Source organism: Lycorma delicatula, chromosome 8 (genome assembly GCF_047948215.1).
Source record: "Lycorma delicatula isolate Av1 chromosome 8, ASM4794821v1, whole genome shotgun sequence".
NCBI lineage: Eukaryota > Metazoa > Arthropoda > Insecta > Hemiptera > Fulgoridae > Lycorma > Lycorma delicatula.
Window position 1 is genome coordinate 139,273,618 of NC_134462.1, and position 27,075 is coordinate 139,300,692.

Consider the following 27,075-nt stretch of genomic DNA (forward strand, 5'->3'; position numbering starts at 1 on the left):
ATTTCTACAATAATAATTTTACTGTTAGTAATAATAATAATACTAATTATTAAACATCACTAGAATATCATCAACCAACAATCATTTTACAACTTTATTTTGCACTAATTGATTATCAAGATATTACAGCATTAAAAAATCCATCCATACAATAGTAACATTTATTTCAATATAACATAAATTGTGCACAATGTTAGTGAAATTATATTAACAAAATAAAATATACCTTTTTTAAATAGAAATAATGTAACCTAATAAAAACAGAAAAAGTACACACAATAAAAAAGAATAAAATTAATATCAAAAAATGTAATAACAAACATTTGAGGTAAAAACAATACCACAGAGCTTTTATACTAGTTAATGGATGCTTGTATGCATCACACATTTCAGTAAAACTAAGTAATTGTAATCAAATATATAAATAATAATATAATATAAGATAACAAATAAAAAAGTAAAGATACAAATTTTATGAACATTAAATGAAGACAAAAACCGATTATATAGAAACACATAATAACATATGTATAAACTTAAAGAAAGCTGTACATATGATACAGATAGTCTTTTTAAAATTTAGCCATCAGAAATTTTGGGATTTATGATCTGTAACAATTTAATAAACAAGTATAATAACAACAAAGACTATGTTGAAACTTGTATGAAACATGTAGAATCTTATATGAATAAATCTTTCCCCAAATTTTTTTTTGTTTTTTTTAGCCTCAGACCTGAAACCTTTTGTAAAGTCTGTGTATGTAAGAGTTTTGCCTGATCAATGTTGAAAATGATTTAGTAAACAATTTTATACACAAAATAGATTATAAAAATTACTTGGAAACCAAATGATGAAAATAGGTGAGATGTTCATAAATAATCAGTAAGCATAATAATCCAACTAAATGTATTTATGTTTTATTTGTTAAATTAAATAGTGAAGTCTAAGTTACAGTTACTTTTTCTTTTTTTTTTTAACATGATACATGAAATTAACTTGACAGCATATAAAAAGTGCTGAGTACAATAGGAATTTAAATCCAGTGACCTTCTGGATGAAAGTTATTGTTCTGCTACAAAAAATGAATGGCATTTAAGAATGTAATTTACGTAACAATGTTAAAATCCAAATACTCTTATTGTAATAGAATTTTATGAAAGTTGTTTAAAGCGTAAAACAAATATTGATAATTTGTGGGCTGTATAGATAAAATAAAAACAACAGAGTTCAATCCTTGGGTCGGTATTATGACATAAATAAAACGAGTAAGAACAAAACACACTAATTTATTAAAGATTAACATATATAACTATAATGTCAAAATACGCAAAACAATCATAATTAACTTATAATATAATATACACTCATGTGAGTAGAGTCAGCTTAATAATTCGATCACACATCCATCCATTCAATTTGAACATAACTTTGCGACTGACTAGTACATTAAAAAACTATTACACAGCAAAGAGACCAGTGGTGGGGAGAATGCAAACCAGTAACTGGCCGAACCTTCCCAAAAGTGTGACAATTCATCTTTCCAAACAAAAGTATACTACTATACAATGTAAAATAAATTGATAATAATTACTTTGTAAAAGGTTGAGAACGTATTAATTTTGTTATCGAAATTAAGCAACTGATTTTATCAAGTATGAACCATTTGATACAAAAAGAGCAAGTTGTTAATCAATAACTCAAGGCTTAGTACACTTACTAGGCATCAATGCTAACTAGAGTTTGCTTAATAACTAATGATGATCAAATCAACTTTTGACAAGATAACTTATGTATGTGTGCACCACAAGAAAAAAATCATAAAATATAATTTCCTAATTTTTTACTCAAATTATTAACTAATGTACATGTGATAAATGAACCTCCTACGGCATCATCCTCATAGTGTAATTATATATTTTATTTATAGAAAATCTGACTGATCCATAAAATATTTTTCATAACTGAATAATTTTACAAAGTACAATTAATTTATGTAAATTAATTTATTTTTTTTATTTAAAGTACAATTAATTTATTTATAAATTAGTAATAAAATAGTTATGCTTAAAATATTTTTAAAATATAGTGATTTATTATTCATTGATACAGCTACATCCATGGTATATATTTTTCCAGAAATAATAAAAAATAAAAATTATGTTAAAATCTCTATACAACTATTATACACCTGTACAATGTATAATATTATCCTGGTTAACATTCTATCTCAGTTGCATCTAATTTTTTTATTAAAAAAAATAACGAAGTTAAAGTTATTAAAAATATTAACAGCAATCTAGTTAAAAAAAATCCCTTTCAGCATGCCAGAAGGCAGAGGTAGATTTCACCGGTGTTAAGTAGGGGACAAAAAAGAATTCAACCCTAAAGTTAAGAAAAACTTCAAATTTAATCAAGACGACAAGCCCCATCTTCTTACAATTCCAGCATCATTTTGGTCATCCCTTACCATAAGGGTTGGTCATATCAAAAATTGTTTCAGAGAAAAGTTTTAAGTAATGTTTAGAGGACTAACGACCACTTAAAACCAATTCGATACTGTACCTATTAAGGAAGGTATGATCCTTTTTGTCTTCAAAACCCCACTTTTTCAGTGATTGGTGAAAAAATCATTGGAGAAAATTTAGTCATTGGGCCAATGATTGGTAATATAGAAATAATTCATTTAGATAAGTTTTAGGCCCTTTTCCAAAGAATAGTAGGAACTTTAAACGAATTCGATGTTTTACTTAATAAGAAAGTTACAACAATATTTTGTATTTTCCAAAAAGCCCCGCCATTTCCACCTCATGGTCTCATTTTGGCAGTTAACGAACTCGACTGAGATTTTAGGACAAGTTATTTTTAAGGAACAATTTTAAACTTTTAAGCTGACAGTGTTTTTGGGGTCTGGGGGATGTGAAACACAAAGATTTGTTGAAATTTTCCAGAAGTTCAATCATAGTACCCATTACAAAAGCTGACAATAGTCGGAGGACTTTCGCATCACGTGGCTTTTTTCTGATGCAAGAGGCTTATGCACACACATAACTTAATATTTTCTACTTATTTACTTCAATGATTCTAACTAAAGCACGCATGCATACTGTATTTCATTCACACAGTGAGGCAGTACTAGCGGTCACTTTAAATACTTTTTTACAATTCAAATATTATTATTTAATTCTATAGCTCACCTGTGATGTCACAACATAGCAGACAGGGCAGTTTATTTAGATCATTTTTGGGTTTTTTTTTGGGGGTGTGAATATGTAAACAATTTTTTTGCAAATATTACTATTTTTTAATTGTTAACAAATGTGCCTAAGAAAAATAAGACCTTAAGTAGGCGAAATCTTGAGATACTAAGGGTGACCTTGCTGTACCGCCTTAACACTTTGACCTTTTAAATAGGAAATTTAATGATATCAATGCCCCTATATAGAAGTAATCTGACAAAGTTTGGTCAAAATTATTCCAGTAGTTTTGGAGATATAAGGAATGCCAGACCAAACACACACATGTATGTACAAACATCTGGTTTTTTGAGTTCCTTAGGTGTCAGAATGTCAAGATCTGGTGAAAAACGCATATGCCCAAATTGGACCGATTACAACACTTTCCCTTCTAAAGCTTTAGCGCTAGACAGGGAAGTAAAATTATGCATAAAAAGCTTTTTAAATAACTCTAAAATTATTTAAAAGCTATAAAGTGGAATCCCTAACATTTATCTATCAGAATAAAAGTGATTAAATCACTTAAGCAAATAGTCTACCTTCTCTATACATAAAGCACCTCACTAATATTGACCCATTAAAATCTAATGTCCCATTTTAGATAAGTTATACTATATATAAATATAAGGGCAATTTCATACTATCTTCTGATTGGCTGATGAAAATAACTGGTTACCATAGCCTGTGTTACAATGCATGCATAACCTCAAAGAATATACAGTTTCATTATAATTGCATCTTCCATCTACTCTGTTGATAGAAAGCTACAGGAAAAAATTAATGAAACATGGAAATTGTCATTATTATTACTGCCAATTATAAGGCAAATGGAACAAGTGCTTTTTGTTAAATGCAAGGTACTATCAAGACCCACTGACAGTCATGTTATGTTTATGGTATATGATAAACAATACTAGTAAGTGACATCACTGTAAGATATTGATACCAAAAATTTAGAACGGCACATCTTTGAATTTGTTAAAAAAATTCATGCAAACTAAAAAATTAAGGCTAAAAATGTGTTTTGATTGAAAATGAACTCGACTGACAGAATAGATAGAACTTGATAACACAATAATATGACAGAAGTTTATTGTCAAACACTGAAGAAACCTCAGGGGTAATCAGAGACGAACAGTAACATAATGGAATGTTCATGAAAAAATGTCATTATTTTGGATGAAAATGATCCATTCTGCAGGACACACAATGGCTTTTCTTCAGTTTTAGAGGAGGGTTTTTACTACTATTTTACATCCCAGTGTTATTGCTGACTGGTACCTCTTCACAAAGGTGAAGCCTCATTGAACACCAATCAGAATTTCATGGATGGGTTGATAAATGGATGGGGATGCTGGTGACAGTTTTTTTTTTTTGCTGGCTAACAACACAGTTTTTACCAACTGAAAAACACAGCAACTATGTGAAGCAATATAGGTAACTAATGTACATAACACAATTTTTTTTTTTTTTTTTACTTTTTTGACCAGCCGATCAGAATGAATATTGCAATAGCCCTAACAATAGTTTTTAAACCTTTGCAAACCTAAGTACAAGTCTGTAACTAAGCCTGTATAAAATTAACTGCTTAACAGATTCAACAACTTTAGCATTAGTTTTTAAAAAATTAACTCCCCCCCCCCCCCTAAAAAGAGTAACTAAGTTTTTCCCTACTGAAAAGAGAAAATACAAAACTATGGATATATAGCTGTAATATTTGTTAATAATTCCTGTTCAATATTTCATCCAGAAAACTGAAAATCTAACCCAAACTCTCTTTTTCTTTCACAGTATAATGTAAAAATGAAACTTGTCATGTATTTATTTACACTCATCTGTTGCAAAAATTTAACCCCTGTCAAATATGAATAACTTACAAAGGTTTTATTCAATTATTTATATAAGTAACTACTTCTCTTTAATCAGAATAATTAGCTTACCTAGCCAAGAGCCTAACGAACTATATTACAAGGCTAGAGCCAAGCCAAATTAACTTCTTCAGTTAATTTGACCAATTTCTTCACTAGATCCTTTAATAATTTTTTTGCATCTTCTTTTCATTGTTTTCTTGAATTTTCTGTTCCCATTAAAAATTAAAAATTGTTTGCATATTTCCAACTCATTGAGCAGAAGGAATTAAAATAGAAACTGTCATCTCTTTCCAAAAAAAAAATTGTGTTTAAGTGAAAAAAATGACAATACCAATGCAATATAACAGTAATGGAGTTAATATTCTACAACTTAATTATGTATCAGAATAATGCATTATTCTACGATTCTTATAATTAAGTAATTGCGTTAAAGATATTTCATACTAAACACTAGTGCAGTATAATAAAGGTGTATTGGCAGTACTGAGGCGGATGAGTTCACTTTGTGCCGCCGATTCTTGCTGCTAAGAAGCATTTCCTGCCGTTACCATTGTTGGTGTTGTAGATTCTTTTTCATCCATCCAATCATATAATGGAAACTCAAAACATAATAGGCATTTAAGCGCTCTTGGAACTTCAACGTATATACCTGGAGGTATCGGTATAAGAGGTGACGTAGATGATTTGTAAAGCCTATACTTTGGATTGCTAAACAAAAATCAGGAAAGAGTATCATTAGACAAATTCATCATCAGTGAAATTATACAATAAATATACAATAAAAAACAAATAAGATTACAACACAGTTTTGTTCTGAAAATCAGCCAAATACAATGTGGTATGACCTACACTCCAAATAGGCTCAATGTAATCTATTATAAACAAAATGGATTAAAATAACTAATCTGCTATTAACAGTTTTTTACACTTTTATTTATAGGAATTACTTGAATTACTACTTGGCAGAGTATCTAAGCAATTCAAGAGTGGAAAATGGTTTTTATCTACCACAAAAATAATTCTAGACAAGTGATATTGTCTATTTTCATTTATACATATTCTTACTCGCTCTATTAATTAATAAATGAACAATCTTACAGAGAATTAAAACAGACCTCGCTAGTTGGCACATCTTACTCTTCAGACCAAGTTTTCAATTATAATTGTTATTTTAAAGTTGTAACAGTTTTTACATTATTGGCTAAGATTTCATTTTTAATAAAATAGCACAGTTTAGTTTTAACCAGTATTCAAGATCGATAGGTCTTAGGCAAAAATGTGTTTCTCAATTAATAAGTTCTGTTTTATTATTCAATTAAGCAGTTCACTTGATACCGTTGTATAAATAAATACATAAGCAAAATATGTATAATATATTAAATAATAATATAGCGCATTGAAATTACAGCACAAATAAAAAAAAATCAGTCATTTAATAATTAAAGAGACAAATAACCGAGGAAAAAATTATTATTTATTAATGTAAATGATACAAATGCTATTCTTCAACAGAATCCCCAGCTAAATTTCAGACTTATCCTATCTCTTTTATCCCAGTAGTAAATATCCATTCACCTTGGTATTCGAGCCATCTTTGACCAGCTCATTTTTTCTGAACTTGGTGTCACATAAAATTTCTTTGAGAAGACGAAAAAAAAAATTCTGATGGTGCAAGATCAGGACTGTTGATGTGACACCTCTTAACCCAACTTTTGACTTTCTGTCTTTTGAGCGGTATGAGGGGTGTTGTACAGAAAACTTACACCTTCACACAAACACAGTTAGCATCACTTAATCAACTGATGCATAGGTTTTGAATTCTTGACTGGCAGGTAAACTCAGATGTTTTCATTCTGTACTGTGACATTCAAATTCCATCTCAAAACCTTCTGCTAAAAGCTCGATTAAGTTACGTACAAATACAAATTCAGGCGAATTGAGGTATCTATTTTGAACATGCAGTAATTTTTTTTCCAGCAATTCAACTTATCACACATAATGGAATGACAGAGCCAATATTCGATACAAATTTCAACAATTTTCTGAATTTTTATGGAACTGTCCTTGTGGCTGTTTAAAGTTATCTATTTATAATAATTTACAACTTTTTTACCTCACTGTTGTAACATCCACAAGAGAATATTAGCTAATTTTACAACTAAAGGGAATAAATTCTTACCACAGCAAACTGCAAGGAGAATGACATTTTGAAATAAACAAAAAAAGTTATAATGGAAATTGTTTTTGAACAAATGATTTTTTCTATGCCAGTTTAAACACCAAGCAGTTTCAATTTAATCTCTGTTAAATAGTTTTTCCACAATTGCTACTTGTTTCTTTAATTATTGAACAACTCTTGTACATTGGTTAAACGGCATGCAATTGGAAAGAAAGACTGGAAAAAGTTGGTCATAAATGGATTAATGCTCAAAATATATTCTTTCTTTATCATTTCATAAATTAAGAATAAAGCAATAAAATATAAATAACATAACATTTTTCTTAAAAAAAAATTGCGTATTAACTAGTAAGGAAATAAAATTAAAGCGGTATTACCTTTACAGGTTATATAATCTTAAAACTAACTTATAATCTATGTTACAGTCAAGATTTTTTTAACTGCATCCGGTAAGTTCTGATAACTAACATTGTTGCATGAAGTCATTTTCATCTATGAAAGAACTGATACTGTTGACCTAAATTAAGGCATATCAACTCCTTTAATAAGGTTTTGGCAATCAGTGCTATAAGGGTTAAGAATACCTAACAATTACACAAAAGAAGTAGCAAGTCCAACTCTACCTGATGGACATTTCAGCCATCAGGAATCTATATGCAACCCCTGGACATCTAAATCGTACCACAGGTATAACTGCCATTCCCCGTCCACTCAACCCCAATAAAAAAGCAGCTGCCTGGCTGAAACTAGAAAATGACAGCAGCAGCTGACAAAATTCCCATAGTACTTTTGAAGGAAGAAGGGATGAAGGAGAAAAGGGAAAGGTACAGGAAGAGAATGACCGTCCATTCCACAGAAAAAAGCCTCTGTTTAATTTATCTGGGCCAGGATAAGTTATAAATACTTTTAAAAAAAAATTATTGATGTAATATGACATTATACTTACTTGCGATATTTTTGATCTGAAGAACGTTCAAGAGGTGGCATTCCAGAAATAAATAATATAATAAAAGTAGTAAATATTGGGCTAGCAATTGCTGCCCATTCCTCACCTTCTATAACATTTAGTGATATGACAAATATACCCCACCAAAGTAAAATTTCACCAAAATAATTTGGATGTCTAGACATCTGCCATAAACCTTTAAGAAAAAAAAAATTCTACAAAATAAATACAAATATTACTGAAATTAAAACTATCAGCTTTAAAGCTTTATCTAGTCATTCTCCCCTCTCCACTATACTCAGGACAATAATAAAATGTCAAACTGACAAAAATAGCAGCGAGCAGATACAGTTACATCTTGTTTTGCATTTACATTCCTATAATAAAGTTTTCCTACTAAGTTACAAACAACAAAATATTAGTAAGGCTACAAATATCTCAACAACAAAATAACTATTCTCGATCATTTGCACATGAACATCTGTGAAGTACCAAAATTCATGAAATTATGCAAAATTTCAAACTTAAAAAAATACCTTTTCAGATTTAGGGAATAAAATTTATTACATAAAAGTTTATATAAACTACTTTGCAATTACGAACTTAATAATTTTTATGTAAAAAAAAAAGAAATTAACTTTTTAAAAAAAAAAAAAAAGAAATTTTATATGAATGATTCTTTTTAATGTTTTTGAAAAAGGTGATTACACCAGGAAAAAGTGTATTCATTTTTTATGTATATGTGTTAAGTAATGCAACTAAACAGTTATATGCAACCTTGCTGACAAGTCACCCCTTAAAACGTAGTCTATCAAATTATAAATATCTCATGTCAGGCTTACTATGGAAAAAGAGCTATCAAAATTCTTCCTGCTGCCTAATCCAGCAAGGTTAACATACTGTAGTATATCAGCATAATATTCAGGCCTAAATAACATTTTACTCTGTTCACCACAGGGGCTTTGGCTGCATTATTAACATCAAGTTAGTAAGTTATTAAGTACGTAAATACATTAAATGATAAATGGTATATAAACTTTTAACAAGTTCTGCTATTATTATTATTGCAATAATGATCTATAACAAAATTAATTTTTTCTTAGACAACAGAATTGTTACCTAAAGACTGAATTCATAACATTCAGTGACAACATATAAATAAAGAATAAATAATACTGTTATTATTATTATATTATATATTACATAATATAAAATATTAAAGTTTGTTTTTTTTAATAAAAAACACCAAACTTATAATTTTTTACTTTTCAATAAACATTGTACCATTTACATATCAACATATAACTTACAATAGAGCTGACATCATCATTTTAGTACAAAATATACTAACTGTGGCTATAATCTTCAATTCTTGATCTTCTGGTAAGTCGCTGATGCACTACAGAGCATAATTTTCAATAATTATAGGCTGATAATGGATACAGGAACTACAATGGGAAATAAGAAAATAATAATGAAAACATAAGTTGCACAGAAATTTATTATTAAAAAATTAAATACTAATACATACTACACTTCAGTTAGAATTCTTGTTAGTGATATTATAAGAAGTATACAAATCAAATATGCCAGAAAAAGTAACTAATATTACAAAGTGGAAATAGATAAATAATAAAATATGTGATAATGTTAGGAAATTATATCTCTATTTTACTTTTTTCAGATTTAGACTAAGTAATTTTCTAAAAAATTAAAGAAAGAAATTTGACAAATAATCAAAATGAGATAGTGGAGAAAGTGTTATAATTAACTTTAGAGCTGAAATTAGAAAAGGAGAGGCAATGCATAATGAAGATTGAAGAACCTGAAGTGAAGAATGTTATTGGATCAATGATGAATGAAATAGAAAATACAGTTTTTACAAAGATCTCGCCAAAGAAAATGGTAAGAGGAAAAGATTGTAAAGACTGTAAGAGGAAGATTGTAAAGTATCAATATAGTTTAGAGCAGACAGAAAAAACAGATCAGATATTTATTTAATTTATAACATTGAAAAGGTACTATGAATTTGGAATTGACAACTGTTAATTCTACATGCATCTTGAATATGCAATTCAGTAGCAAAATATAGAGTACAAGTATCGCAAAAGATGGTTCAGCTCATTCAAAGCTGATTCACTCAGCATCAGTACAGAATAATAGAGGATATGTAGATAGATTATTTCAAGATAAGGAAAAGACATGCAACAGGAGGGCACACAAATGATAGTTTTTAAAAAAACAATAAAAAAGGTTTTGAAGTTTATTAAAAAAAAAAAAAAAATACAAGAAGGGATAATTTTAAATGTGATTTATCATGTTTGATAGATGCAAATACAATACAAATAAAATATATTTGATTGTAGCAAAGCGTAACAGATAACTAGAAGACAGGAAGGTAGCTTTGAAAAAAAATTACTGCAAACGAAGGAGGGAATGGTTACATCTAGAGGGCAGAGGAATGATGTCTGGTGTCAGGTAAAAAGAATGTTTAAACAGTGAGTGAGATTAAGAATTTAGGAGAACTGTTTATGTAGCATTAAAATATGGCTGAATAAATCATTGCAGATTACTACTATAGTAACTAAAGCTTTGCAGACTGAAATTTATTCTTAATCTCCAAATATTCCATATAAAAGTACACAGAGCATTAAGGAAAATAATGACAAAAAGATCATAACCACAACAATGACCAACATTAAGGAAAGACTACTACAGTAACACAACCACAAAAGGAAGGTCTTAAAATAATTTCTGATGAAGTAAGGATTCATAATGGAGAATGAGAAGAAATGAGGAGTTGAAATGTTATAAAGAACCAGGGATGTTGAGAAATTGAGATGGGCTGTTCATAAACATCAGTGATATTAGGGACAAATGACAAGTATGATATAGCAGAATAAACCACTGGTTAGAAGTTACAGGGGGAGATTGAGCAATAGATAGGTGAATATGACCTAAATGACGATTTGATGAGGAGATTTAGACGTTTGGCGAGAGTAAGATTATGCTAGAAAGCAGTTATCGTCCAGGTCCTGACCTCCAAAACAACTGTTCTGATCCATATGCAGCTTTGCATAGGCTACAGTACCAAAGCTAATAATGATATAATAAAAATTATTTAATTGTAGAAATCAAATTCGATGTTATATTAAAAATATAAGTACTAACCATCATTGCACCATTTTCCTTTATTCGCAGGATCCTGTCTAAATGAAAATTTTTGTAAATCAGCATACGTTTCAATAATGAGACCGGTGAAAAACATTCCGGTACCGGTTGAATCAAGTGTTGTCATAGTTTTTGGTGCACCTCGAGCAATGGAATTATGTGGAGCATTTATAAAGATTACTGGTAAACTAACAACATAAACCCATACAGCCTGTTAAACAAATGCAACCGTTATACAAATTATAAAAGAAGGCTAAACTAAAAAGTAATATCAGTTTTAAAATTGTTAGAAGAAATTAAAAATGAGTAATTAATAAAATTTACATGATAATTTTAATCCTAAAAACATAAAAAAGAAAACTTATTCAGCATTCTTTCAGGAGCAATTAATTTTACATATAATTTATTTTCATACTTGATGATTCTTCCTCCGTACAGATTAACTATTAAATCTAGTTTTCTGTTTAAATATCAAGGTAAGAAAACCTGCAGACAAATAAATTCAAAAAAATATACTTTTAACGATTAATTTAAGTAAACATCTGACTTATTACTTGTTGAAACGCTTTAGTAATGACCACTACTTAATTGGCGATGATAACAAGGTGATTCAAAAAGGACTTTAAATTCTGAAAAAGTTTTTTCAGAATACTTGTAACAAAAACAAAATCCTGCCGTCAAGCGTATATTTTTATAGCGGTTGCATGTGGAAACATCAATGCACTGGATGTAAAAATTACTTGTAATTACTTGATTTCAGCTCAAGAAACTAAAAATTACAGCATATTCTACATCAGTGAGTTGCCATTTTGCTAGCCGAAATGATTGGATGCTGCATGTGCTTACGGTGAAGTAATTCACCGCCGTTTCTTGAATTGTCAATTTTTATATGTTTTCACCACAAACGTAAATCATTTTTGTTTTGTACACAATAATATTTCTTATGTTTATTTATCAAGCAGAAAGTAATACAACCATATAAATTACTACTTACTGGTATAACTAATGTGAAAGTGTTATAAAATGACACCTTAACCAAGGTTGTTGTTCTGAATAAACCTGTACTTGCCTATGAAATCATAAAGTTCTTTCTCAATTACGCTTTATTAATTTTTTTACTTGCTTTATTATGAAAAGACTGACTAGTCTTTTCATAAAAATATTCAAATATACTTTATTAAAAATATTTAAAAATTAGCAACAATGCTTTTTCAGTAACTTTAATTAGGAAAATTATGTAAATATGAATGAATACATACATGCTTAGTTGTCAGTAATAATAAACATTTAAAGATCCAGGGTAAATTAAAGTTTATAAAAAAAAATGTAATTACAAAGACAACTTACTAAATAGTAGAATGTTTTACACTTTGTAAGGGATTATACATATCTCCTCAAAAAGAAAAACTACCAAGTGAAAAATATTTATTAGACCATAAAAAGTTGTAAGATTATAATAAATATCTGTAGCACATCTAAGCAAAATTAAAGATTTACACGCACACACACACAAAAGGTGTGATCAAAATTAACCATGACGAATAGAGACACTATCAAAGTAGTTCTCTAAAGATGGGATACACGCATTCCAGTACTTCTAATCCTCAAAAAAATTGTAGAACACATTTTTGGCATAGCTTTAAAACATTTTGTGATGTTTTCTTTATTTCATCTAATGTACATTTTTTTAATGTTCTCCTAATCAGTGGGTGAAAAAATGTCGCGGGGTGCCATGTCTAGAAATTACAGAGGTTGGGGCATCAATACGAGGTTATTTTTGGCTAAATAATGACCAATTAAGAACAAAGTGTAAGCTGAAGCATTATCATGATGCAAAATCCAAAAGTTGTTTCCCTGCATCTGTGGTCATTTTCTTCAGATTACTTCAAATAAACAGCATAAAATTGCTAATTAATCATTGTTTGCTGATCGTACATCTTGTGGCAAGAATTCATAATGAATAATACCACTGTAATCAAATAAACACTATGGAGAACCTTAACACTTGATCAAACCCAGTGTACTTTTTCGGTTTTGGTTCTTCAGGAAGCAACCATTGGGATGACTGGAACTTAGTTTCGATAATCATAATTGTACATTCATGTTTCGTCATCTATTAAGATACGTTTGAGAAATTCTGAGTCGTCAGCGATGTCAGCTAAAAGTTGTTCTGCTATGTCGCTTTTATTGAAAATTCAACAGTTTCAGAACAAAGTTTAATTCTACTTTGAAAGTACCCAAAATTTTAATCAAAACTTTTCTACAAAAACTGTAAAAGATTCCTACTGTTCAATAACTTCTCTAATAATGATTTGAAGATTATTTATCACAATAACCTTTATTCTACTAATATTTTCATTGGTTGTTGTGTTAGGATGTCCGATTTGTTTTTGTTTTGAACATCTTCATGTCCTTCCTGAAACTGTTTTTACCACTTGTAAATGTTAAGTGTGAACATATCATCCTCCTCACCAAAGGTCTCTCCTATCATCTTCACTGCATTTTATTTAATTTTCAATATAAAATTTAATGCAATTTTTTGTTCTGCATTTTCAGAAAAAATAAAATAAATTACTGCTCATAATAAAGCAATCCTAATTACTAAAATTCAAAATTTTAACCGAGCTGAAAATATGGCTGAAAATAATTTACACATGTAAATTACAGTATACATTACAGAAAATATTACCAATATGAGAGAGAAATACAAATTTAGTTGAAAAAGTATAAATAGAACTAAAAAATTAATCTATTTATAGTTAATTTTTTACTATACCTTATACACATTCTTTTTAGCTTGCATATCTTCTTTTTTAAGTTAATGAGATACATTGAATATCTTTGTGATATGTTGAATTTGTGATTAGTTCATAATAGTCAGAAAAATATGATTAAAAAGGATATTTTTACTTTCAAATCATCGTTAACATTTGAATGAAAATTGCTTCTAATACAGGCTAGAGAATTTGGCCTCACCGGTCTAAAATTTGGTGTTTTTATTTGCAATGCTTGTATATGTTCTTGGTATTAATAGCTGAATCTCTATAAACTTCTACACTAGGAAGAGAGAAGGTTGAAAGTTTTCCATCAGACAAAACACACAGCAAATATTTTAAGCTATTTAACAATATATGACAGTTAAATAAATTGTAATTATCTTTATTTACTCAGCAGAAAAGTATACATTTATACGTACATTATAGCAGTAATTGGTATACTATATATGAATATGCAATCGTGCATAACCGTATATTTTCTCTGTAGATTCTTAAAAATTCATTTTTCATACATATATATTTCTAAAATACATGTTAACTTACATACTTTTAATAGATCACACAGGCATAATCACCACCAATTTATGACACGTGCATACAGCGCACACATAAAAAAAATCTAGAAAAAATAAAATAATTACCTGAAAGGTCCAAAATACAGCAAATCTAATAGTATTACTTCTGCGATCATCAAATCTAGCATCACGTCCGATCTGTACTATGCGATATAATAAATAACATGACAGTCTAAAACCCCACAGACAAACAAATGCTGTTACCATTAACTGACGACTATCATAACTCTGTGAAATGATCATATGAACTGTCACCAAATAAATAAAATCAAACTAAATTACTGTTAATATATTTTTATAAGATTATAAACATTACAGACTATCAAAGGAAGAATAAAATTGTCCAGTATTTCACAAACTGGGATCATCATTATCAGAACAGTGGATCATACTTTAATTAGGTAAACTACTAGACTTTCTGTACAGAAAGTCAAGTATGTTTCTAGACAGAAAGTCTAGTATCTGTGGATATAAGGCAAAAATAGGAAGAGTAACTTAAGGCTTAAGTTACTGGGCAGATTGTAGATGGCAGATAACGAATAGCCCACAGATATGAGCATTAGTAGGAAATAAGGATTTTAAAAAGTAAGCGGTCAGGAAGGAAGACAACGTTAACAAATATAATAGTGACAACTCTGATGGTTTTGGCCATCTAAGAAACAAACAGATCTTTTAATGAAGCTGTGACACGGCCAGTCACTGTTACCAATTTAACTGTTTAATAAATATTGCCGGTGAAAAATTACAATAGTGACAAAGATGGAATACGATAATCATACTGGCTGAAAAGAGAACAAAGACAGATAATGAGGAGGTAACCCGCTGATAGACAGGGAATGGTTTGTACTGCAATATGAAACAGAGATACTATATTAACTGTACTCTACACAAGGCTCACTTTCAGCACTTTCTATATAAGGTTCGCTTTTGGATTAATACTTTATATATCACTTGTTGGCCTTATTTATCGCAATAAGATTATTCTGTTGTTAATCCTTTTACAAAATACTTAATTTTAAGATTTCAAGATATTTGAACAGTTCATATTGTGACTGATGTATATTATTCTCTACTAGGATCTCAAATATTTTTGGAATTAAATATCAGATTTATCTTAGATCTTATATATAACATTCTCTATACTTATTTTTCACGTAGTTTATGAAAAGAAAGTTATAGAAGAGTAAATTTTTATGTTTAGAGATAAGCTTTAATAATATCAAAAAAAAGTTAAACGTATGTTTTAACACAAAAAGACAGACTTTATTCAATTTAGTGAAATACCAATTTTCATATTTTTTCATTTATAAAAAAAAAGAAAAAAGAATTATAGAATTAGTATTAGGAATTATGATAAGCACAAAGTTACAAGTAAAAACATTTTTTTTAAAATTTTATTAGGATTTTAAATCTTAACAAACATTACAAATTTTACTACTCTGTACTGTTTCATAAAAAATTTGTATATTTTTTCAAAATTTTGACATAAAACACAGGAAGGAAGACTACAGATCAACAATATATTACAATTACAACTTTGATATTTCTATAAGGCCGATGAGGATAGTTAATAACTGCACAGTCATTAATTGCAAAATTAAAAAATCCCTTAAAACGAGTGGCCATTGAAATATGGTCTGTGGAAATCAGATTTGGGTAAACTGGAGTGTAAACAGATACATAAAATTATAAGTAGAAAAGTTAGGGAACATGTACATAAAGTAATAAACTATCATGGAGAAAGCGCTGAAGAATAAGAAAAACAATAAAAACTATTCGAATAGGTTGTTTGTTGGAAACATGTTAAAATTTCATCATAACCTTCATGTACAAAAAACTTCAGAGAGTTGGAAACTGTTATGAAAGAAATAGGAAACAAATGGGAGAAGATACAACAATTAATTTATAAAGAAGGAGATTATACCAGATTAATTAAACAATTTGAGTTTTTGATGGGTTCATAATAAAAAGAAAATTAATATGATCTTGTTAGTATGAATAAACTGTGATCAAATTCCTATAGAAAAACAAATAGAAAAAAATTTTAAATAAACTTCATGAAGAAATTTGTTATAATCATTTAATTGACAAGTTTATTCAATTTAGTGAAATACCAATTTTCATATTTTTTTCATTTATAAAAAAAAAGAAAAAGAATTATAGAATTAGTATTAGGAATAATGGTAAGCACAAAGTAATGGAACTCATAACTGATAGTAATAAAATATTGTAATGCAGACCTTGGGCTAGAATCTAAGTGCTATGTCTACTTCAAAAAGCTAAATAGACAAAAATACACAAATAAAAGATAAAAAAAGTGATAACCAAGAATAGCTACACAGTTTCTTTGATAAATTATAACATTAAAGTTAGAATGAAATCAACATAAACTCTGATCGGATGCGTATTTGGCAAGCTTGCTAAAATTCCACTACTGATGGAGCAGAATAAAAACATTTTACATTAACTGAAGAGATTATTTTATACATACAAATATTATTTATACACTTATGTTATTACTTTATACTTACTATAATAATAAATTTTTTGCCTTGCAATAAATTAGCAAAAGATTGGCTTCAAATTTAGAGAAGATGAGATGCTGCTGTGAAATAATTTTGTATTTCTGTACAATCGTTTTTTCGTTAGAATACTTAATTTTTAACACAACTTATGGGAGCAATTGGGCATTGTTTGTGCCTATTTAAGTAATGACAAATGGCGATAGCCAGGCAGACAGTCGTGTAACATACTGATCATTTAGTATATTAGCTTACAAAAATATCTTCATCAAAATGCAGAAATGTACTGCCACAAAAATCAGTGGCAGTACATTTAATAAAATATTTTATTATCTATTCATAATATAAATTCTCAGGAGGCACGATCCCCTTAGTACTTTTAAAACAGAAATCTCTGCAATTGTTTATGCAAACGCTAGTTTCTTTCATAATTTGATAATCATAATCTAAATAATTATAACTTAGATTATAATTTATAATCTAAACATAATAAATATAAAAAATAAATGATAAATAAACAATTAAAATTAACAAACTTTATTACTTACAGGTTTAAAAGTATTCTGCCCTAAGAAAAATGTTAAAAGTGCTATAATTATAAAATTTGTACCGCCGGCAAAATCAGTAACTTTATCATACTCATAACCAGCAGCAATACTAAAGAATATTAACTGCATAACAATAGTAACGATCGCACTGATTCCTAAATGCGTATCGTCAAGTATTTTTACAACCATTTTGAAACCAAAGGAAATACCAATATTCCTTTTTAACTTCTTAAATAATCAACAAGCAATAAAATTATGATAATATAACAATTAGAACACGGCTTCTGAAACAAGAAAAGCACATTAATTATAAGCAAAAGAGAATAAAAAACTTACATGAAAACAAAATAAATTAAAATTAAATAAGAATGATTCAGTAAACAATGTCGGATACTAAAGTCCTGAGATCAATTACCAGAGCGGATGGAAATTTTCTAGCTTTGATACACAGGCAAAAATATAATACTTAAAACTGTTTAAAAGATGTCTTTAAAATTAGAAAAGAAGAAAGACAAATTGTTTTGCAGTTGCATAGTGGATAATTTCTTATATTAAGGTAAGATGTACTCTGGTTAATGTACCCTTAGCCAGAGCCACTGAATAACATAATGTAGAGTAATAGCAATAAAAAAATTTTTAATTCCTTTCTATGATCTGTCTTGTATAAAAAAAGCACAACAAATTAAAACAAAATTAAATTTATCATTATCAACAGATAAATTTTCAAATGTAATAGTGTATAAAAATTCATTTTCAAAAAAATATTTTTTATGTTTATGAAATACTTTTCATACTCATAGCTTAGTGAAAATTAGCAATACATCAAAAGTTAAAAATTTAAATATTTTATTTATAAAAAATATTTTATTTTATAAAAAAATCCCTTTCGGCACGCTGGAAGGTGGAGGCAGATTTCACCAGTAAAAAAGATTTCCACCATAAAATTAGGAAACTTTAAATTTACTCAATACGACAATGGTTGCATGTGAATAAAAATTTCATATCTTCTTACAAGCCCCATATTTTCTTACAACTCCAGCAACATTTTGGTCATCCCTTGCCGTAAGGCTTGGTCATATCAAAAATTGTTTCAGACAAAAGTTTTAGGTAATGTTTAGAGGACTAACGACCACTTTAAACTGATTCGACACTATGCCTATTAAGGAATTTTTTTGTCTTCAAACAATTTTTTCTACCCCCTGGACCAATGGTTGGTGGTGATATAAAAAAACAGCCATTTTCATCACTTTTTCAATGAATTGTAGCATTCTTATTTTATATCATACAGAAGTCAAAAAGAACTTTTTGTAAAAAGTAAAGATGGAATTTCATCTTTCATAACTAAATCTTGTAATGTTTACTGAAGTTACGCTTAAAAATTGTTTTTTCAAATTTTGGGCTCAAAATAAATAATGAAAAGCTTAGAGTAACAGGCCTGTTTTTTACCATTGTAACTCTTAGGTACAATTATTACTTATAAAAAAAATTATACTGTTACACAGCGTTCTTCATTAAAAAAGACATTTTCATTTTGAAAATGTCTTGTTCTTGAGGCACAAAAACCACATGTGGAACAGATGGCAAAAATCTGAAATGTTTACAGCAGAAAGTATTTTTTATGTACTTTAAAACCATATAAAATTTATTATGTTACTCAAGGTGTTAACGAGTATGTTAACAAGTAATCAAGCCAACAAAACTGCTAAAAACACAGTTCCTTCTAACCTTAAACAACGTATCCAAAAATATTGATGTTTTAACTAAACTCATTAGAATGAATAAACTGATAATTAATAAATAGTCAATTAAAGAATGATAAATAATAATTACAAAATTATAAACAATTCAAATACATTAACAAGTTGTTCAATTCACTTTTACCTTATTTTGCTCCTGTTAATGGGTTATGAGTAAATTTTGTACTTTTTGATAACAAACTTATCTAATGTAACTTATTGCTCTTGCCATTTTTTTATTGAGTAGAAATTATAAGTCTTGATTCATCTTTGGTGTAATGTTGTATCCTCTTCCAGTAGTTGATAGAAAATGCTCTGAAAATATGAGAATCTTTAAAATATTTCCCAGTTGAACCGTGTTTGATTATCCGTTAATGATTTCTTGAATGAACTACCAGGACCCTGCGGAAAAAGTGTATTCGACATTCCTCTTCATTTTCATGTATTTTGATTTCAATGACTTTGTCTAACCACCATTTCCCATCACATATGCAGCAGATGTAATCTTTCCATTTTGGCTAAGTAAACCTATAAAGCAATCAGAAACACTTATGTCCTTGTACACCGTAATGTAAATGTTTCTGATTCAGAGGTCGCCTGGACTTTCAGAATAAATGTCTGATTGTTGGAACAACTGTGAAAAGTTCTTGTTTCTGGGACTGTTCCGATAACCTGATAACAAGAACTGCGGTACTCTACAGTCTCTTGAACATCTTTATTAGAGCAGAAAAGAGAGAGAGAAACACTTGTTGAAATTGTCAAAGATATTTCTTGAAGAGATTTCTTAACCGGTTAAATGTGACAGGTAAATGGGTCACAGCAACTTTTCCCATTAATATGAAAATATTTGTTTAAACATTAGGTTTTATGAAAAGTACATATATTTTTTGTTTCAGTACATCCAATTCTTAAAGATATCAAAGTTAATTTCTGTTCAGTAAAGTCTAAAATATCGTGCAATACTGAATATCTATTGTTATGTCAATTTGTGATACTGTTCAGTGTGAATACTAACTGAACACTCAATAATACGTTTTTATAAAATCCAAGGGCTCTCACAATAAAAATACAGTTTGTGTAAATTATAAAACTACCAATTGCACCTCACTTCACTTTGTCAGTTTCTCTACAGCTAAAATAAAAATCTCTCTAATTAATAAAATTAAAAATAAAAATATCTCATAAAAGAGAAGTCACAGCTAATAAAATTACTTTATAAACAAGTGTACCTAACTACAGTATTAACACTAGCAATAATACAACATATCACATTGAAATTAAAACAGTGACTGAGCCTTCTACAATGTTTACATTCAGGATTACACAAACATTCATGTCCATGCATGTCAATTCATTTTCGCATCTAAACATGAGTTTCTGTGTATGAATCATACTTTAAGTAACAAACCACCTACAATATAATCTATCTCATTATAGACATATCAAAATATTTTGTATAGTAGGCCTACATTGTTGTCTGAAAAGATACATGCTGTAAATTTTTTGATAAAAATGTTCATGGTTAGAAGGAACTGTGTTTTTAGTAGTTTTGTTGGCTTCATTACTCATCAACCCCTTTGAATAACAAAATAAATTTTATATGGTTTTAAAGTACATAAAAAGTACTTACTGCTGTAAACATTTCAGACTTATACCACCTGCCCCACATGTCATTTTTGGACCCTGATGAGACATTTTCAAAATCGTATGATTTGGTTGCCATTTTTTTTAATGACAAACACTCTGTAACAGTCCAATTTTTTTATCACTACTACTAGTACTAAAAGGTAAAAAACCAGGACTGTTACCCTAAGCCCATCATTATTTATTTTAGGTACAAAACTTGAAAAACAATGATTTGTAAATGTAACTTCAGTAAACATTACAAGATTTGGTTATCAAACAAAATTAATGTTGAGTAAAGATGAAGTTCCATCTTTACACTTTCCAGAAAGCTCTTTTTAATCTCAGTATGATGTAAAATAAGAATGCTACAGCTCATGACAAAAATGGCTGTTTATACTTATTGACAAGTTGTAGTTTAAACATTTTTTTTAAAAATTATATTTTGGCCACTAATGTGGGTAGTTATCATATACAATATCATCAAAATCAAAAATAGTAATGAAATAAAGTTTTAAAAAATTGTTGTATTAAAATAGAATACCCCCTCTATGAATCATGAGACCCTGCCAATGGGGAGGGGCTTGAGTGCTCGTGATACAGAGTAGCTGTACTGAAGGTGCAACCATACTGGAGTGGTAGCTGTTGAGAGCTAGACTAAGGCATGATTCCCAAAAGAGAGCAGCAGGTATACAGTAGCTGTATAGGGTGTAGGTCAGTAAGATTTAAACGTCCATATCAACATTACTCAATCTTCTGAGTATTGTGCAGCTGACAGCAATGAAAACTACAGCTGTTTTTTCCAAAAAAAATGTAGCTCTGCATTTTCATGTAACAAAGATGGAGTCACCTTCCTTGGTAAAATATTCTGGAGGTAAACTAGTCCCCCATTCGGATTTCCAGGTGGGGACTGCTAAGGAAGGAGTCACCAGAAAATTAAAAAATAACATTCTACGAGCCAGAGCATGGAATGTTAGAAGTGTTAGAAAGGCTGGTAGGTTAGAATTTTTAAAGAGGGAAATGGGTTGGTTACAAGGTAGATGAAGAAGGAATTAGCGAGATTTGGTGGGAAGAGGAAAACAACTTTTGGACAGGTGATTTTAGAATAATTAACTCAATGTCAAATAAAGGGCGGGCAGACAGGAGTAGGTTTTGTAATGAACAAGAAGATACGGAAGAGAGTAGAGTATTACAATGATTCTATCACTAAGCTTTATGAATCAGATAAAATCAAAACATAAGCCAACAATGATTGTTAACATCTATTTGTCTATAAGTGCCCATGATGATGATGAGGTAGAATGTGTATACAAAGAAATTGACGAAGCAAACACATAGAAGGGGATGAAAATTTAATAATAGTTGGAGATTGGAATGCATGCATCAGAAGGAAATATTGTGGGTGAATATGAGCTGGGCAACAGAATTGGAAGAGGGCACCAATTTATTGAGTATTGCACCAAGTATAAATTACTAATTGCCAACACAGTTTAAAAATCACAATTGAAGAATATACACATGGAAAACATTGGACGATACTGCAAGGTATCTGATATATGCAGTATCTTGATACTGCAAGATTTAGAAATCAACTCATAGACTGCAAAGCATATCCAGGAGGAAACATTGATAGCGACCATAATTTAGTGATAATGAAATGTACATTGGGGTTTAAAAACCTGAAGAAAAAGTGTCAGATGAATCAGTGGAATTTAGAAAAGCTTGAGGAAGAGGAGGTGAAGAAGATTTTTGAGGAGGACATCACAAGGGGTCTGAATAAAAAATTTAAGGTAGAAAATAAAGAAGAAAAATGGGAAAATGTTAAAAAGGAGATTCTTAAACCAGCAGAAGCAAATTTAGGCAGAACAAAGAGTACTGGTAGAAAACCCTGGATATCACAGGATATATTGCAACTAATGGATGAGTGTAGAAAATATAAGGATGTTAGTGAAGAAGAAGGTAGAATAAGGTAAAAGGACCTATTGACAATTAACAAATACTATAAATAGGTAGTGCAAATTAATGAAAGAAGAGTGGATTAAAGAAAAGTGTTAAAATAGATGGAGCATACAGGAAAGTTTACGAGAATTTTGTTGTACATAAGTTAAAATCTTTATAATAGAAAAGAAAAGGTTGATAGGTGGGTGGAATATATTGAAGAGTTATATGGAGAAAATGAATTAGAAACTGGTGTTAAAGAAAATTGTCGAAGTGGATGAAAGGGGAGACACAATAGTGAAATCTGAATTTAATACAGCATAAAGAATCTGAATGGGAGAAAAGCTCCTGAGATAGATAGGATACCTGCAGAATTACTGTGCAGTGTAGGTGAGGAAGCGATAGATGGATTATAGACACTGGTGTGTAATATTTACAAAAAAGGGGAAGTTCCGTCAGACTTCAAAAAGTGTTATTGTCATGGTAACAAAGAAAGCAGGAGCAGATAAATATGAAGAATGCAGAACAATTAGCTTAACTACTCACGCATCAAAAATTTTAACTAGAATTCTGTACAGAAGAATTGAGAGGAGAGTGGAAGAAGCAACAGTAATTATTGAAGAGCATAAGAAAGAAGCAGTAATAAAAATGGTAGTCAGACCCAAGGATGTTCCCTTTCCCAGTTTTACTTTTTAATCTTTACACAGAACTAGCAGTTAATGATGTTAAAGAACAGTTTAAATCCAGAGTAACAGTCCAAGGCGAAAAGATAAAGATGCTATGATTTGCTGATGATGTAGCAATTCTAGCCGAGAATAAAAAAGATTTGGAAGAAACAATCAATGGCATGGAAGAAGTCCTACACAAGAACTACCACATGAAAATAAACAAGAATAAAACAAAAGTAATGAAATGTATTAGAAAAAAAGTAGATGGACTGCTGAATATAAAAATTCGATGAGAAAAGACTATGGAGGTAGAAGAATTTTGTTATTTGGAAAGTACAATTACTAAAAATGGACGAAGCAGAAGCGATATAAAATGCCAAGTAGCACAGGTGAAACAAAGTTTCATTCAGAAATATAACTTGCTTACATCAAAATTTAATTTAAACACCAGGAAAACATTTTTCAAAGTATATGTCTGGAGCGTAGCTTTATATGGAAGTGAAACTTGGACATTCAGAGTACCTGAGAAGAAAATATTAGAAGCTTTTGAAATATGGTGCTGTAGGAGAGTTTTAAAAATCAGGTAGGTGAATTAAGATGAAAAGGTGTTGCAACAAATTGATGAAGAAAGAATCATTTGGAAAAATATAGCTAAAAGGAGAGACTGACTTATGGGCCACATCTTAAGGCATATGGAATAGTTGCTTTGATATGGAACGTCACATATTGCAACGTTTGCAATATATAAAAACAAATTGTTAGGAATACAGAATGCAGGGGGTATACTGAAATGAAATGACTGGCACCAGATAGGGAACCTTGGAGAAAGCTACATCAAACCTGTCAAATGACTGAAGGCAAAAAGAAAATAGTAAAAATAGACTTTTTTTAAATGTGAATTAATTGTTTTTAGAAAACACTAAAGCTATAGAGATACAATAGAAAGATACAGTTTACTTGAATAAGTATACAATTTACTCAAACCACAATTTACTTGATAGAAACATATGATATTATACGTAAAACGTTTGCAATAAAAATAAATATAAATGTGTATCAAAAGATATTGAAACATATGTAAAATAAAATAAAAAAAATTAAACTTATTTATAAAAAATATCAGAATATTTTATCTAAATCTACAAATTCTTTAAAAAAATTTCCAAATAAACATGCTTTCATTGTTTGAGAAATAATAATCTTGAAAATTTAATAAGTTAAAATATTAAAATTCAAATGGACAAAAAAAACACAAAACTGATACCAAACAGTATTAAAATATTTCTTATAACAAAGACCTTCGATAGTAATAATTATTTTGGCTTTAATAAAATTACTATAAAAGTGATTAATTTTTTATAAAAAGAACAAAAACATATCTACAAAAACTAAAATTATTTTTTTAAATATTGCAATGAAAATATTAATTCATTGATACAGAAATTTCAATCTTTTCTTTAGCATAAATAAGATATTTTGATTCAATTGTTCAAAACTACTTTTTTGAACTTTATATTAACTACTGTTAATACAATCAAGTAGAAGTATAATTTTTATAAAACAAGTTCAAAGAAATTTTTGAAAATGGTGATTTAATAAGCTGATAAGCATTTATATAATACTACTATTGTAAATAAATACATTTTTAAAAAGGTTTTTATTTTATTTTAAATAAGTTTATTGTATATTTTCTATATTGTTATTTTGGTTGAATCACTTTAGCAAAACTTTCAGAATTCTAAATATAACAATAAAATGATTTAATTTGAAATTTTCCTTTTTTTAAGGTGAATTCTTTATTACATCGAAATAAGGCTAGAATTTCCCAAGTAATTCTCAATCATGCATTTCTTTCATTTTAACTTTAAATTATAAAAAGCATCTAACAATGAGACTTTTTGCTAGTGCCAGAAAACTATGTTGAAAAGCGTTAAATGCATGAGGAACAAGTCTGTATATCTGTGGGAGAAAATTATTCCCCATGTGACAACCAAATAAATTTTGTAAAATTTCAATGATATTGAATCAGTTGAATTATGCTCCAAGAGAATGAAGATGTTAATAATTAAGAAACTAAGATTACATCCAATCTATTTGTGAAGTCACTACATCAATTATGTATAATCATATAGTGTATCATTCAACAATCAATTGTTTGACTCTTAAGCAAATGAAAATTGTACCCCTTAGAATATTTAGCTTAAGATAATATTGATCATTAAATTGAATTTTCCAACAGTTTCTTTGAATAGTATAATGTGAACAATTTGGATAAACAATTCTTAAAATGATGAAGCCAATTTTATATTAACTGTTTCAATGATTAGTAAGAGTAATGTTTTTGCACAACTTTTTATGAATTAAGAATATAACATGTTTTTTCAAAAGGATGTAACATTATTATGACTTGATGTTCAATTTCCCATTAGATGGGTAGGCCAATGGGTGCCTGTCAATGGCTTCACATATCTAGATCTAACATCACTTGATTTTTATCCTTAGTATCGTTTAAAGTTAATGATGCATATAATGAAGAGCTGAAACACCTGATATTAGTGGCACTAATATCATGTTATGAAAAATTTGGAGTCAATTTTGACTGACATGAGCTGAACGCCAGATGAATTCTATTCAATAAAAGTACTTTGTATGTATTGTTTATAATACACTAATGCAGAAAAAAGAAAACAGCAGGTAGGTTACAATGAGACAGGAAAAATATCAAAGAAAAGTTTACCAAAACGTAAGTATTAAAATACAATTATGAAAATTACTTTCGTAGTTTTGAAGAAAATCTGAAAAGCAAACAAAATTAAGTAATCCCATACATCAATCCCGATAGTTGAAAATAAGCTACTTCGTTAAAACAAAATATTATTAATGACCAGTACAGGTAAAAAATGATCCTTTATTAAGTCCACATGCAATGATATTAAAAATCACTAAGAACGAGAATTTGGTTAAACGTTAACACTAACCTGCTCCTTCAGAGAAAAAACTACTGAACGAAAACGTAATTTTAATGCGATAACAATATTTGGAAGACTATCATTTTTGGCATCATATTAACATGTAGCAACTGGTTACGAAAAATCAATACAAAAAGTGTTACTATGGGGTTCCTTACTTTTCTACTTAAATTAATACAAAACTCAATGAGAAAATTTAAAAAAAAATCAACTAAAAAGATAATCTTTCGATAAATCCCGGTACGCATACGAAAGATCAATCCCAACCGTCCAAACCCAAATGCAATATACTGAGCAGCTGTAAAGCTTGAATTTTCC

General features: G+C 29.0%; 1 protein-coding gene across 1 annotated transcript; it reads right to left on the reverse strand.

The window, feature by feature from the left end:
* Positions 1-107: 107 nt before the first annotated feature.
* On the reverse strand, positions 108-27,075 carry LOC142328893 (uncharacterized). The gene is made up of 6 exons (XM_075373033.1): positions 26,767-27,075; positions 17,824-18,107; positions 14,820-14,981; positions 11,402-11,612; positions 8,231-8,426; positions 108-5,813 (listed from the first exon to the last, which is right to left on the reverse strand). The coding sequence occupies exons 2-6, from the start codon at positions 18,010-18,012 to the stop codon at positions 5,630-5,632; spliced, it is 942 nt and encodes a 313-aa protein (XP_075229148.1). The 5' UTR covers positions 18,013-18,107; positions 26,767-27,075; the 3' UTR covers positions 108-5,629.